A 13,686-nucleotide genomic window follows, 5' to 3' on the forward strand; every position below is an offset into this window, starting at 1 on the left:
GCTTTTCTTCCAAGTTACCTTGCCCCCGCTTTCCAAATAACAGTAGTTGTCTTACAGAGACGTGCAGCTATGACTTCTGAAAGACTGAAGGGCTTCTTTCTCCTTTTCCTACCGCTTTTCAGCACTGCAGAACAGGCTTCCTTTACAACTTCAGGCTTTCTTATTTATTTTCTCTCTAGGGCAGACACTCTTTTGTCACAAGTTAAGGGATTTCTCTGTAGTCATCACACAGACAAAATCTCTCTTGAAATTATTGGAATTTTTGGACAAGAACTGAAGAACTGGGTCCTATACCACCAAGAGTATTTTGGCTAAGAGTTGTCAGGGGAAATGGTGATCCTCAGCTATTAGAGCTACTTGAGTGCATCACCACAACAAGTACTAAACTGGGAACAGTGCATCTTTAAGATGCACTCAAAAATCATGGTTTAGATAGGGACTAACCAAGATTTTCAAGATCAGTTGCAGAAGTTTTCCTTTAAGTATATTGGAATCCTACATATTAAATTGTGAATATTGATAAAAATATCCTAGAGAGGACAGTGGAGCTCATACCTGCTGAGGAATCTCAAAATGACAGAGAAATACGAAAATCATAGAGCTTGAGATAAAACAATAAATGCAATTATGATAACTCATTTGCATTACTTTTTCTCACTGCAATTTTTCTTCATGAATAGCTGTAAAGTGTTGTAATTGATTAACAATTCTGAAATGTTTAATGTATTTTCTCATTTGCAAAGGTACCTGTGAAGCTGGTTAAAAAGTAGGGCATACTGTTGAGATTTATAAATATGGCCATGAATTAAGTTTTGACCTGTGTAGGATTCTGAGTGGCCTTAGTTCTTTCCTTTCATCAGTACTTGACACCTCACTATCAAATGCTCTGCACCTGATTTGAAGAAAATCCACTTAAAATAATTTGCATATGAGGTTAAAAATAGCAAGATTTATCGTGTTTTTTACAAATTCCTTGTGGCAGAAGTTATCAAATAGAAACTAGGAGCTATGCTCGATGAAGACTGACTAGAGAAAATTTTGTTCTTACACCTTTCCTTTCTTCAGCAGTACCATCTCTTTTCCATCACACCCCAGACCTAAGCAGTAGAGCATATTCCCTCCCTTGGGCTGGGTTGCTATCAGAGAGATCAGTTTATTGATCTTAATACCAATGCATCAGCAAAAGGAAAGTATATTGGGAGGAACAATTTAGCTGATGCTGGCTATGAGAAAAGGTCAGCAGCCCCATAGCCTCACCATCATGAGGAAATCTGTCACTACGGCTATTGATTAGGTCAAATCTGCATTAAAAAGTTTTGGTTTTGCCAGTAGTCAATAAATTTTATATTGGTTCAAGAAGCAGATGAATGTTGTGACTGAAATCTGTCTTTGTGATTCAAGATCATTAGGGTGAAGAAATTCAAAGTAATTTTAAAATAGCTGTATCTTCTAGATGTCTTGTTTCTAAAACTATTGATTTACTATACTATACTATACTATACTATACTATACTATACTATACTATACTATACTATACAGTCTGTTTACTCTGGTGTTCAGCTAGCCTTACAGATATAAAACTCTTCCTTACCACCACTTAATCTGCCTTCCTGTTGGTTAAGTTTTTTATCCATTTATATCTGCCCAGACAATAGAGAAATTCCCCTCTGCAAAACAGTGATCTCTTATATTTTTATATGCTGGAAAATCTTTATATTTTAAAGATTTTGATATTACTTAGACATTATGAACAAACAAACAAACAAACAAACTACCCTCCTCTTCCCCTCCCCTCTCTCCACCCCAAAATCTTTGCATGAGTCTGAACACAGGAGAATTTCCCCACAGGTAATGGACATCTTTCCTTAGGATGATCTTGAAAGAGACTTCTCCCTTTCATGACTATTTCCGGGCTTGGAAACTTCTGGAAAAGAAATACTATACGAATAATCATCACTCTAATCTTTTATAACATATGCTTGTTAACATATTTATATATTTTAGTTCAAATAACAGTCTATGATATTTGATGCTTATATTCGCCTGTCCTAAAAGAAAGGAAGCAGAAAAGGGGAGAGAGAAACTTCAACCCTGAAAGCAGGCCATTCATAATTACCAGAGTAAGTTTCTCAAGAAAAACTTTTTTTTATTTCTACAAAAGAGAATTTTTTTCAGTAGCACTAACCTGCAGACAAAAAAAAAAAAAAAAATCCACCTAGCAATTACACAGACAATTATTCATAAAACAATAAAACATTTGCTTCAGGATCCTGCACATAACAGAGCAAAATACCGAAATACTTCAGTTTTCTGTAATCTTTCTGTACTACTAATTGGAGACTTAAAGTGACTGCTGAGTCAATAATAGTAAACAAAGAATCATATTGATCCACAAGTCACTTTTCTGACTATGACTTAATTTTGATGTTTAACACAGATTTACCTGAGAAACAGTGCAAGTCAAAGTATGCATCTCACTAATTCTCTTAGTGGACTAGTATAAGCAGCTTTTTACATAATGGTTTGTGTAGTCAATTAGCAGAGTATTAGCCATAATAGATAACGTTCTTACTAAGACCATATTAATTAGAGCTTAAACACAGCTAATCTGAGACCTATATTGAATTTATATTATTATGTAAGCAGAATGTTTCCGCAGGCAAGTAATTTCCTTCACAGCATTTTAAGGAAAAGGAAATCCCAGCATCTGACATATAAACATGCCAATTTTATCAGAGTATGGCAAACCACTTAATGTTCCTTAAAACTTGAGTGTGCCAGACTGTATTACAAATAATAATTACGAGCAGCAAAGGACAGAAAGATTGAATACCTTTTAAATTTATTGTAAAAAAAAAGGTGGAATTGCAAGCTAAGAAAATATCTACAAGAATTTAATGGATGTATGTTTCTGCTCCTCATTTTGCCTTGAGTTACATCACAGCTCCGGAGTTCTGTAGTCACTTCTCTTCATCAAAAAAAGAGCTAGTACGTCTATGTGGACCCATTTTTTAGTGATAACATGAATTCACCAGTTATGAGACAAACTTTCTCTGAAAATAATTAGGAATCCTCTCCTATACAGATTAAAATTAATTTTTAGTTGCATGGATTTGTGGCTTCCTTATCACTTTCACTGTTCAATCACTGTTCAGCAGTTCTGCAATATAACCAAAGCTTAATACATCTCTGGTAAATCAGCTACCTGAAGAAATGCTGTAGGCAAAAACCTATTAAATTTTTAAATCACAGATAACCATGAAACTCAGTAATTGCAAATTTACAAACAGAGAAAATTTTGGGAGAGTATCAAAAACTGTATTGCAATGAAACTAAAACACTGCCATCTTGACCTCTGCTACAAATTGTGGCATCACTGCTGTTAGTAGAAAAAATCCCAGTAACATGAGGCTGATAGGGCCACAACATTCTGTTGTCTATTACACCACTGAGAATTATTGCCCGTCTGCATGCCAGAAGACAAGTGACTCTCATGGTTACTGAAATGAAGTGGAACAATAAGGGCTAATCTGCCTGTAAACGCTCATGCCAAGGGTCCTGTAGGTGACTGGGGCACACCAGGCTGGGCAGCACTGTCACATCAGATGCAGTTTTGACAACCGTTTGAATCCATACTCCCTCCCCTCTCCCATTTTTATTGAGAAGTTATTTTCGCATTTGTAGTAATTTAAAATTTTTCATTTTTAGTGAAATATCCCTTCAAGCATTATGGGATAATGAAGTGTCAGCCATACTCACTCATATCTAAAAATATCAGCCAGCAGTGCTTTAAAATCTCCCCATTTTATGCATCATTATTTTTGGAACATGTACTTTTATTTCACCAACAGAGGTCACTAAACCACTGAGAACCATAAGTGTTTGGTGGGAACACACCCTAGTCAATCTTCCTAACATCTTTTGATAGTTATTTTCAAAGAGCTCTTATTCAGCTGCTTTAGTAAATATAAGCTCAGTTAACAAAAAGAGAGAAAAAAAAGAAGAGAGTGTATGCTTATGCACTCAGGGAAATGAGCTTTACTCAGGATGTGAATTACACAAAACACTACATTGTTAAAGATATTTCAGTATTAGAATTTATTTAAAATATCTATTATGAAGCCAGTAGCATACATACATGCATAGGTATGAGTATTGTTAAATCAATTTTTCAAGGTTAAAACAGGCCCTGATTTAAACTATAGTATTTTGAATGACCTGCTGAATTTTATTTTTCAAGCTTTCTGCTGTGGAAAACTAACCTAGTGGGGAGAGAGTATGAAGAGGAGGATCCCAGAGAAATAACATTTAATGGTATTAATACCAGATAGAAGCACAGGAGAAACCAAGAGCTGTCACTGACTTGCTCATTTTGGCAGAAACACTCAGCTAATGGAACTGTATTAACACACCATTTTCCAACTTTCAACTTTAATGAAAAGCTATTTTTACAAATCGTTACTTTCAGTATATGGTGTTTCAGCCACATGGCTTCTATTAGTGTGCAGGGGAGTTTCACAACCAGAGCTGCCTGTGCAGCACTGAAAGTGCACCTTTTATGTTGAGCTAATCCCAGAGGGGAGTCAGCACTCGTGCCCGCGTCCTTTTGACCTTTATCCTTTTAATGCATTTTGCCTCAGTAGCAAAAGGTGAAAACCTAGTTTTTATGTTTCAAAACAGAGCGTTTCAACTCTGATTCTCAGTGAAGCTAAGGAAAGTAACATCAGCTCTTGTGGAAATGTTGAAAGTCCCTGGCTCAGCAATCAACAATAGCTTTACAAATGTGTTTTTAGAATGGCTTTTCTGGTAGCCCTTTGAAGCTCACCCATACAGCCCTGCTGCCATCCCTCTGAACAGCTGTGAACATGTGAAGTCACTGGAGTGGAAGATGTTAATTACTGTCAGCTACTGGAATTTCTCCAGGGACCTCTTCTGGTTAGAAACATGTTTCCCTAAAGAAGTGCACTAGGTGCTGGGATCATCCCTCCAGTAGCATGCCTGAATCCTCCCTTCTTATGCAAAAGGAATTTCTCATTCCAAAGCAAAATTCTAAATATTCACTTTTAAGTGTTTTTTTTTTTTTTTTTTTTTTCATATGACACTGTGATTTTCTAAGCAATCTTAACTGTAGAATCTTTTATTTCTGTGAATAGAGTTCCAACAATAGGGAGCTGAGTTTTTCAGGGGCTAGGTTTATCTATATAGATTTTCATTAAAAACTGGGGAAACAATTCTAAAATAAAAAAGGAACAAAATCAGAAAACATAGAAAATAAATTGGACAGAAGTGTGGTTAGGGCTTTTTTCTCCTACTAGAGTAATCTGAGCTTCCTTTTTATGGCCAAGAAAAGGCTACACACCTTCCCTCCGTGTCACCAGAAAAGACTAAAAATGGTACAGACTAAAAATGGTCTTTTTTTCTTCAGATTTACCTCCTGCTATTTATTGGCATTTTGAGTCTAAACTAGTCAGCATCAGGAGCTTGATGTGATGCCAGCAAGATATTACCCACAGGGAACCAAAATAATAGCAGATGAGCTGGCAGAAAGAGCCCCAGAAAGGGAAACAACATGAAACTAAGAATCTAAGCCTAGCCCTTTACTGTGACAGCTACAAAGCACCTTTACTGACTGAACACATCCTTAAATAGACCTCGTAGATCCCTCTGCAGTAGTTAAACCTTGTAATCACTACCACCCCCGCCACAAGACCAAGTCAGGTAAGCCTCTGGCTGCAGAGAAACGAGGATGAAATCGTTAATCTGCAGGACTTGACTCCCAGCATGTGGAGATAAATGCTGAGGACATTTCTCTTGTCCTTTGCTGTGAGAATGGCACATGCCCCCCATACCATACTCCATCAAGTGTCAGACATCCCAGTCTTTGATGATCCAAGGGAGCTGAAGGAAAACAGCCACCCTGATCCCCAAGAATGCTGTCCCTTTACCAGAAGTCCTCACCCAGCCCCAGAAGGAAGGTGCAAGTGGGAAGAAGGAAACTGAATGTAATGGAAAGTAAACATATCAACTGTGAAAACAGTAACCACCAGCAGCTACGGAACTCCTTCCTTGTTATACTTAAGGACAAGTACACTGATATTCAGTGTTTACAGAGGTAAAAGTCCCACAATTACAGGGCCAATTCCCTTTTATGTAGGCCATTAGTGCTGCTGTATTGTACTCCTGCCCCAGTCCAACATCAAACGCAGTGATTGAGGAGTAGATAGAGCTCAGGTGAAGGATTGCTTAATTCTTCCAAAATGGTCACTGCTCAACAGCATAGACCTTCTCCTAACTCTGGCTCAGCTGCTGCAGGCCTTTAACAAGGCTTGAGATGGTAACAGAGTGTATTTCCCAGCTCATCACAAGCAACAATGAAGGAAGAAGTACACAAACACAGAACTGTTATATACAAAAAGTTTAATTGAAATACCTGTATAAAAAATATGATCTCCATACATTTCACACCGTTAAACAGAAGAAAAAAATCCAAATCCAAGCTGCATAAATGCAACCAGATCACAGAAACACAGCTATTAAAATAAATTAAGGTTTATGACTCTGCCACTCTACCTTCCAGAGCCAATGCACGGAGACTGTACAATGTCAATAATTTAAAACCCTTCCAAACAGCATTACTTTACACTTCTGGTACAATAATACCAGACAAAAGGCATACTGACTAACTTTAAAAAGTCATTCTATTTCCCTTAAATTAGACTTTGTACAACAATTTCCCATCTTCCAACAAAAAACGGGTAAGGTCAGAAATTTTTTTTATTTTTATTTTTTTGTAACCAAAAGTTGACAGGAATGCAGAAAAAAAAAAGTGCCATGGGCAAACCACTAGAATTCCCATGGGGAGAAGGAGGGGAAAGCACAGTGTTGAATAACTCTAACCAAATAAATTAACCAAATAAATAGCCACAGTTGAAAACTGTGGGAGGTCTTCTAAAATCCAAACAATAAATAACTGTATAGTACACGGGAAAAACCAAGTTTACATAAACACATTATACAGGTATGGAAAAAAAAAAAAGTAGAAGTCCTTGAATATTGCATTGATTGTGCATTCAACATGCCCATACATACTTTAAGACTCGCAGGGTGACAAAAGGCCGGGGGGGAGTTGAGAAAGGGGCTTCTCATGCCCAATGGTAGAGATGATAAAAGGAAACATGAATAAATGTTTCTGATCAAGAAGCCGATATACCTGTTCATATTTCTGTGCAGGCTATAGGAAATATTTTGAGCAGCAGAGGTGGGTTGGATTTGTAAAGGGCAAGGGGGCAGGAGTGAAATGTCTGTGTTCAAGTATTCCATCACCAGTGGATGGGACTACTTCATTCAGTCACCGAACAGGTTCTCCAATGCATCATAGGAGCTGCTTCCTCCAGCACTGAGTCTAAAGGGAGCAAATTCCTATAATGAACTGGATCTTCTTTGGACATAGACAGCTCAAAAAAGAAAGTCCCACTGAAGCAGCTTTCAAAAAGGCACTCAAAAGCAAATAAAATCTAGTCCAGGCTCTATGAGAGCAAAAAAGTTTACCATGTATTCAAGAGGTCACTGCTTTCTTAATAAGGTCAGTCTTTGACTAAGTACTGGCCTGCAACTCCCAAACATCAGCGTTTCCAAAGGAAATCTCTTATTTCAAAGCAGAAACCAGCAAAGGGGGAAAACAAAATCAAGTCCCTCAGACAAATATTCAACTACAGAATAATGAATGCATTTTTCTAGCCCCTCCTATGTATTGGCAGCAGCACTGTGGTCTTTCTGCTTGAAGCTCCCCCTCCCAGTGCGAGGTCCTTAGTAATTCACAGACTCTCATTACTTGAACTTGTGCTAGATACATCAGTATCAAGGGTCCGTAGCCTTATGTCACAGTCCTCAGACTTCACTACTTCAGATTTGTGCATCCATTGATGGTCAAAAATCTGCTCAAGTGTTGGTCTGTCTGAAGGCCTCAGTGAAAGGCACCATTTGATCAGTTGTTGACATTCTGTAACAATAAAAAGAAAACCGTATTAGACTAAAAATGAAAAAAAAAGACAATCCTCAGTAACAAAAATCCACCCACACAAGCTCGCATGTAACAAGACCATTTAAAAAAAACCCAAAACCACAAAACCAATTTGACTTCTGCAGAACTTACCAGGTGAAATTCTTCTCCTGAAGTATAATCGCCCCCTCAAGATTTCTTCATCTTGCTCAAAAGGGATGTCTCCACAAACCATGTCATATAGCAGAACTCCCAGAGACCATACTGTTGCTGACCGCCCATGGTATCTGTGGTATCTGATCCACTCTGGAGGGCTGTATACTCTCGTTCCTGAAAGAAAAAAAAAAACCCAACACAATTAGAGTAAAGGTTTAAAGTGTTTCCCTATTGTTCAGGCAGAGCTAAATTGAATTAAAAAAAAAATCCAAAAACTTGACATTTAGGAATTAAAAAAAAAAACAAAAAAAAAAAATTAACACCAAACCCAGAAAACTAAACAGCTTTAAATTTTTCACAAGCCAAAGCCATTAGCAGTGTAATTTCAGGTCATCTGCAGGGTTACACCATCAACAGACTTGGCCCATCCGGTTGTTCTATTTTGTTGCAAGGAATAACACAGCCCCATCAGCTGACTGTTTACTGAGGCAAGCTCCCTTTCACTGACCACGTGGCGTCTGCAGCATCACACCAAAAATAGACACAAAAGGACAAAGGGGGCTGGCAGGGAGGAGGAGAGGGCGACAAGAAGGTGAAACTCAGGTCTGCCCGCATTACACGGGGCTAATCTGCTTTATCCAATTCCACAGAGCAGTAAACAAAACAGGGCCGCTTACGATTTCTATGTTTTTAAGGCCTCCCCCCGGCGCTTATATGCGGCAGCTTTTCCCAAGTCGCCCCTTTCCCCTCCCTCCCGTGTCCGAGGGCTCCTTGGATACCAAACAAAACGGGGAATTCGTGATGCCGAGGGTCACGTGCGGCAGGGCTTTGGGTTTCACAACAAACAGATGTGAGTGCGGCAGCTGGGGGAGCGAGACCCCGCTGTTACATCAGTCGTACTCCAAGGACTGGGGGAAATGCTCCCTCTGGTCACATGCTGGCTTATGTTCAGCTTTCCCAGCTCTAAAGCATCGAGCCCAGCCGCTGTAGCAAGTCATTTCGAGGGAGCGCATTTGTCCCCATCGCTTTAAAATCTGCAATGCGGGATTTTCAGGACACTGGCAGAATGGGAGCGGGGGAGGTACCACTCCGAGTTAAAAAAAACACCGCATATAAAAACTGCATATCCACACATGGAAACATCCGACACTGGCAAAACCTCCATGTAAACAGATCGCCCTCTAGGAAAAAAACCCCGCTTTTTCCAAGACAGGGAAACATAAACTGCTGCGTCACTGCCTGGAATCGCTTCTTTCCTACGCAACTGAACACCCCTAAGCGGCTTCGGGTCCACAGGTTTCCATTACCGGTAGACCTGATATGAACCCCCGCATCAGGGGCTCTGCTTGCTGCGACTGATCGCTGGAGAGGGGCTAAGCGGCAGCTCTAGGGAGGGCATCACCCCGGGAGGGGCACGGGAAGGGTGGGAGGCACGTACCGTCGAAATCGGTATAGACTGTGTCCTTGAGGAGGGCCCCTGAGCCAAAATCAATGAGCTTCAGCTCGCCCGTGCGGAGGTCAACCAGCAGGTTCTCGTCCTTGATGTCCCGGTGCACCACGCCGCAGCCGTAGCAGTGGCGCACCGCCTCCAGCACCTGCCGGAAGAACCCGCGGGCCGTCTCCTCGTCCAGGGCACCCTTCTCCGTGATGAAGTCGAACAGGTCCTTCACCAGCTCGGGCCGCTCCATGATAATCAGGTACCCGTCGGGCCGCTCGTACCAGTCTAGCAGCTTGATGACCCCTCTGAAGCCGGAGCCCACCTTCTTGAGAAGGACGATCTCCAGGGGCACCATGACGCCGCTCTGGGCAGAAAAAGGGCCGCGGGTCAGGGGGGGGTGGCGCGGCCCGGGGCAGCCCCTCGCTGAGGGGAGGGAGGCGGGGAGGGCGCGCAGGGCGGGGAGGAGGGCGCGGCCGGCGGGCCCCTCAGCCGCTGCCGCAGTCCGAGGGGCGGGCGCGGCGCTGCGGCGGCGAACCCCCGCCAAATTCCCTCCCGACGCAGAGGCCGCGCCAGCGGGGCGGGCCCCACCGCCCACACAATGGCCTCGCCGCGGCGGAGCCCCGCGGCACCCCCGGAGCCCCCCCGGGTACTTACAATGGTGCCCCACTCGGTCACCCGCTCCTTCACCACATGCTTCACGGCGACCTGCGGAGCGCGGAGAACGGAGGCGCCGTGAGCGGCGGGGCGGGCTCAGCCTGCGCCCCGCCGCCGAGGGCCGGGCCGGCCGCGCCCGCCGCTTCCCGCGCCACGCTCCCTCCCGCCCGCCCGCCCGCCGCCCCCGCCCGGGCGCCCCGCGCCTCACCGGCAGCCCGTCGGCGATCCTGTTCCCTGCGTACACGGTGCCGAAGCCCCCGCTGCCCAGCACGGAGCCCACCTGGTAGACTTTATCAAAGGGCTCCTTCTCCACTTTCACTGCGTGAACAAGAGGGAAAAACCCGCGTTAACGTCCGCAACCGCGCTGCACCCGAATAATAAAAATAATAATAATGATAATAACAGTAGTAATAATAAAAAATTATGTAAAAAAAAGCCCACAAACGCTCTGCCCGGCAGCCCCATACTGTGTACGCTGCCCTGATTCCGACCAAGGCTTTATTAAAAAAAAAAAAAGTCTTACTGTTAAAAAATAAAATTAAAAAAAAAAATAAACGCAGGTACAGGAGTAGCGATACGCCGAGCCCAACGCCCCGGTAACGCAGGGCCGGTCCGCGCCCCTTCAGCGCGGCGCTGGCAGGGACTCCCCAGCCTCGTACCTGGCTGGAGAATCTTCACCGGCAAGTGGTCCATGCTAGGGCTGCAGATGTGCGCCAGCGAGCCGAACTTGGAAAGCAACATCTTCCGAGGGGGGGGAGGAAAAAGTCGAGTTAGTTCCCCGCGGCAGCTCCGCCGGCGTCCTCTCGGCTCGGCGCGGCTCTCCTCTCTCCGGAGCCGGCGGAGAGCGGGGGGCCGCCGAAAGCTTCTGCGCAGCTCCTTCTTCGGCCGGGAGCGGGAACCCACTTAGTCCTTGGGGGTCCGTCCCCGCCGGCAGTAGTCCAGGTGTCGGTCGCACAAAGTCCTCCGGAGAAACGCAATCAGCGAACGCGCCGCTCCCGCGCTTCTTCTTCCACCCGGCGAAAGCCGCTCGGGGCGCAGGCAGGCACAGGCAGAACTATAGCCCTCCGCGGAGGCAGACAAGTCCGGGGGCTCCGGATCCGCGCGTGGAGCCCGCCCCTGCGGGGGCCGCGGTGGCAGGAGCGGGCTGGGCGCCGCAGTGGAGCCGTGGCGGGCGGAGGACAGACCGCGCCGCCGCCGAGCTGCCCGCGCGCTTCTGAGCCGGCGGCGCCGCCGAGCCGCCTCTTAACTCCCAATATTTTGGTGCGGGCAGAGTGCGGCGAGCGCGCCGAGAATATCCCTCCGCGGGGGAGGGGGGGAAAACACCTCTCCCCGCCGTCCCCGCCGCCGCCTCCCCTCCGCGCCGCAGCCCCCGCGGGGCGGCGGCCGTGACTGCAGCGCCCTGTCCCGCCCCACCGCACGGGCGGACACGGGGAGGGCGGGGGGCTGGGAACTACTTGTTCTGTAGTAAGCGGCGCGCAGAGTTACACATCGTCTGAGAGGAACGCATCACACATTAGCGGCAGAAAAAAAAAAAAAAAGAAGAAGAAAAGGCGGGGGGAGATTCTCCCGTGCGCGTTAACGCAGCCGCGCGGCCAATCGCCGGGCGCCCTTTCAAAGGGCTCCCGGTGCGGCCCAATGAGGAGAGCCCTCATTTGCATGCGGCGCGCGGCCAGGCGGCGGCAGGGCGGGAATGCCGCGGCGCGCCGGGCGCGCCCCGCCCCGGGCTGCGGGAAGGTCGCTCCGAGCCGCCGCGGCCGGGGCTGCGCGGGGGCGGGGCGCCGGCAGCGCCGGGGCACGGGGGGCCGCGGCTCTGCGGAGCTCGCCCGGGGCTCCGGCAGCCCCGGCAGGGTGGTCGCAGCCCGCTCATTTTGCCAGCCGGTGCTCCCCAGTGAGCATGCGGCGCGCCCCCCCACCCTCAGCGGCGATTTCTCCTCCTCCCCAGCGCTGCACCCTCGCCTCGGCGCAGTTCGGCCCCGTGCCAGCGCGGGGGGACGTCGGCGCCTGCCCTCCGCGCCTGCCTCTGTCAGTCACCTCCCCTGTGCGGAAGCCCCGCGGGGCCGGTGCGGCGCGACGGCGGGCGCCGGAGCCCTGGCGGCGCAGCTCGGAGGAGCCGAGCGCTGCCCGCTCCTCAGAGGCGCCGCGCCTGGAGCGGACTCGGAGCTGCTCCCCTCCCTGCCCGGCGCTGCTGCCGCCACCCGGCCCCGCCCGCAGGGGGCGCTGCCGCAACAGCGATGGGCGCGTCCCGTCCCGCCGCGCTCGCGGGGCTCCCCGTGCCCTGAGGCCGCGCCGGTCACCGCGCTCCGCCGCCGTCAGGCCCGCGGCTCCCGCCTCTTCTGAAGGGACACCGAGACAGTTAGCGGCGCCCAGGCGGCGGGAGAACCCCGAGGGCATCCAGGGGAGTTTGCCCAGTGTCTGTCCAGCAAAGCTGTGGGCGGATGCTTGGTGGGCAACAATATCTTAATAACCGCTCCAGCAGCTACCTAGAGCCCAGCCCAGGTGCGCTGCCAGGCTGGCGCTCCGGCCGGGAGCACCCCGCCGTTTGCACACAGCTTGGCGGCCGCCCCTCCGCGCCCTGTCACCGCCAGGCCGGCAGCGCGGCCCGGAGCGCTGCGGGGAGCGGAGCTCAGCGGGCATCCCCGGCGTGAGGGTGTTCTTGGCAGCCCCTGCCTCCCGAGGCTCTCGGGGAGAGATCGCAGTTGGCATTGTCTGATAATAGTACTGCTGTAATCTCGGGCAGCCGTGCCCATAAACAAAGCAGGGACTTCTAGGGAGAGGTAATGTCTTTTATTAGATTAGACCAGCTGATGTAAAGGTCAAGTTTGCAGGCGCAGTTTCAACCCTTCATGTTCCAGAATATATTTTTTGAAGATAGATCTGTTGGGCTATTAAAGTTACTACTTCTCATGCAGACCAATTTGCAGAGACTCCAAAATAAACCATTGAGTTTATTGAGTAACTGAGGAATTCAGGAGGTTTCATGTTTATGGATTTTTTTTTCCCCCTTAAAGCTAATGATATGGATTTATGAGATAAAGCAATAAGAAAGCTCTTTTTTTTTTTTTTTTAAATTTGTGTCAGACCCTGCCTTTTGGCTGTCTCAAATCACATTAATAAAAGTTAATATGTGTAATATGTGTAAGTGCTAGTTATTTAGGGTATTAACACTTCACAAGTTGTTACTATTTCCTGCTTTTTAATACATGACCAGGCATGAAAAATCAAGCATGGATCACTAGTAAACATAAAAACATCAGGCCTTGTCATTCCAACTATATTTGGAATTGCTTAAATTCATCTCTGTATGTGGCCAATCTATAGTAAATCAGTGATACATTTGCCTTGAACCTGTTTAGGAAATAATACAGTTCCCTCAAAATCCTGCTGGATTTAAGCTACATATTCAGCTGTGTCAGCTATTAAAAAAAACATGACATACCTT

General features: G+C 46.6%; 1 protein-coding gene across 1 annotated transcript; it reads right to left on the reverse strand.

Annotated features, from left to right (window-relative positions):
- Nucleotides 1-6,400: 6,400 nt before the first annotated feature.
- Nucleotides 6,401-11,460, reverse strand: PIM3 (Pim-3 proto-oncogene, serine/threonine kinase). The gene is made up of 6 exons (XM_038155067.1): nt 10,907-11,460; nt 10,456-10,565; nt 10,248-10,298; nt 9,594-9,957; nt 8,153-8,329; nt 6,401-7,999 (listed from the first exon to the last, which is right to left on the reverse strand). Exons 1-6 carry the CDS (start codon nt 10,986-10,988, stop codon nt 7,815-7,817), a joined length of 969 nt encoding a protein of 322 aa, XP_038010995.1. The 5' UTR covers nt 10,989-11,460; the 3' UTR covers nt 6,401-7,814.
- Nucleotides 11,461-13,686: the final 2,226 nt, after the last annotated feature.

Source organism: Motacilla alba, chromosome 1A (genome assembly GCF_015832195.1).
Source record: "Motacilla alba alba isolate MOTALB_02 chromosome 1A, Motacilla_alba_V1.0_pri, whole genome shotgun sequence".
Classification (NCBI taxonomy): domain Eukaryota; kingdom Metazoa; phylum Chordata; class Aves; order Passeriformes; family Motacillidae; genus Motacilla; species Motacilla alba.

What these genes read in the sequence shown, in the direction of transcription:
- PIM3 (XM_038155067.1), bottom strand. Translation starts at nt 10,988, where the DNA reads ATGTTGCTTTCCAAGTTCGGCTCGCTGGCGCACATCTGCAGCCCTAGC. An exon ending in AGTCTATACCGATTTCGACG is followed by an intron (nt 8,330 to 9,593) that starts GTACGTGCCTCC and finishes TTTTTCTTTCAG; the next exon opens with GAACGAGAGTATACAGCCCT. An exon ending in CAGGAGAAGAATTTCACCTG is followed by an intron (nt 8,000 to 8,152) that starts GTAAGTTCTGCA and finishes TTATTGTTACAG; the next exon opens with AATGTCAACAACTGATCAAA.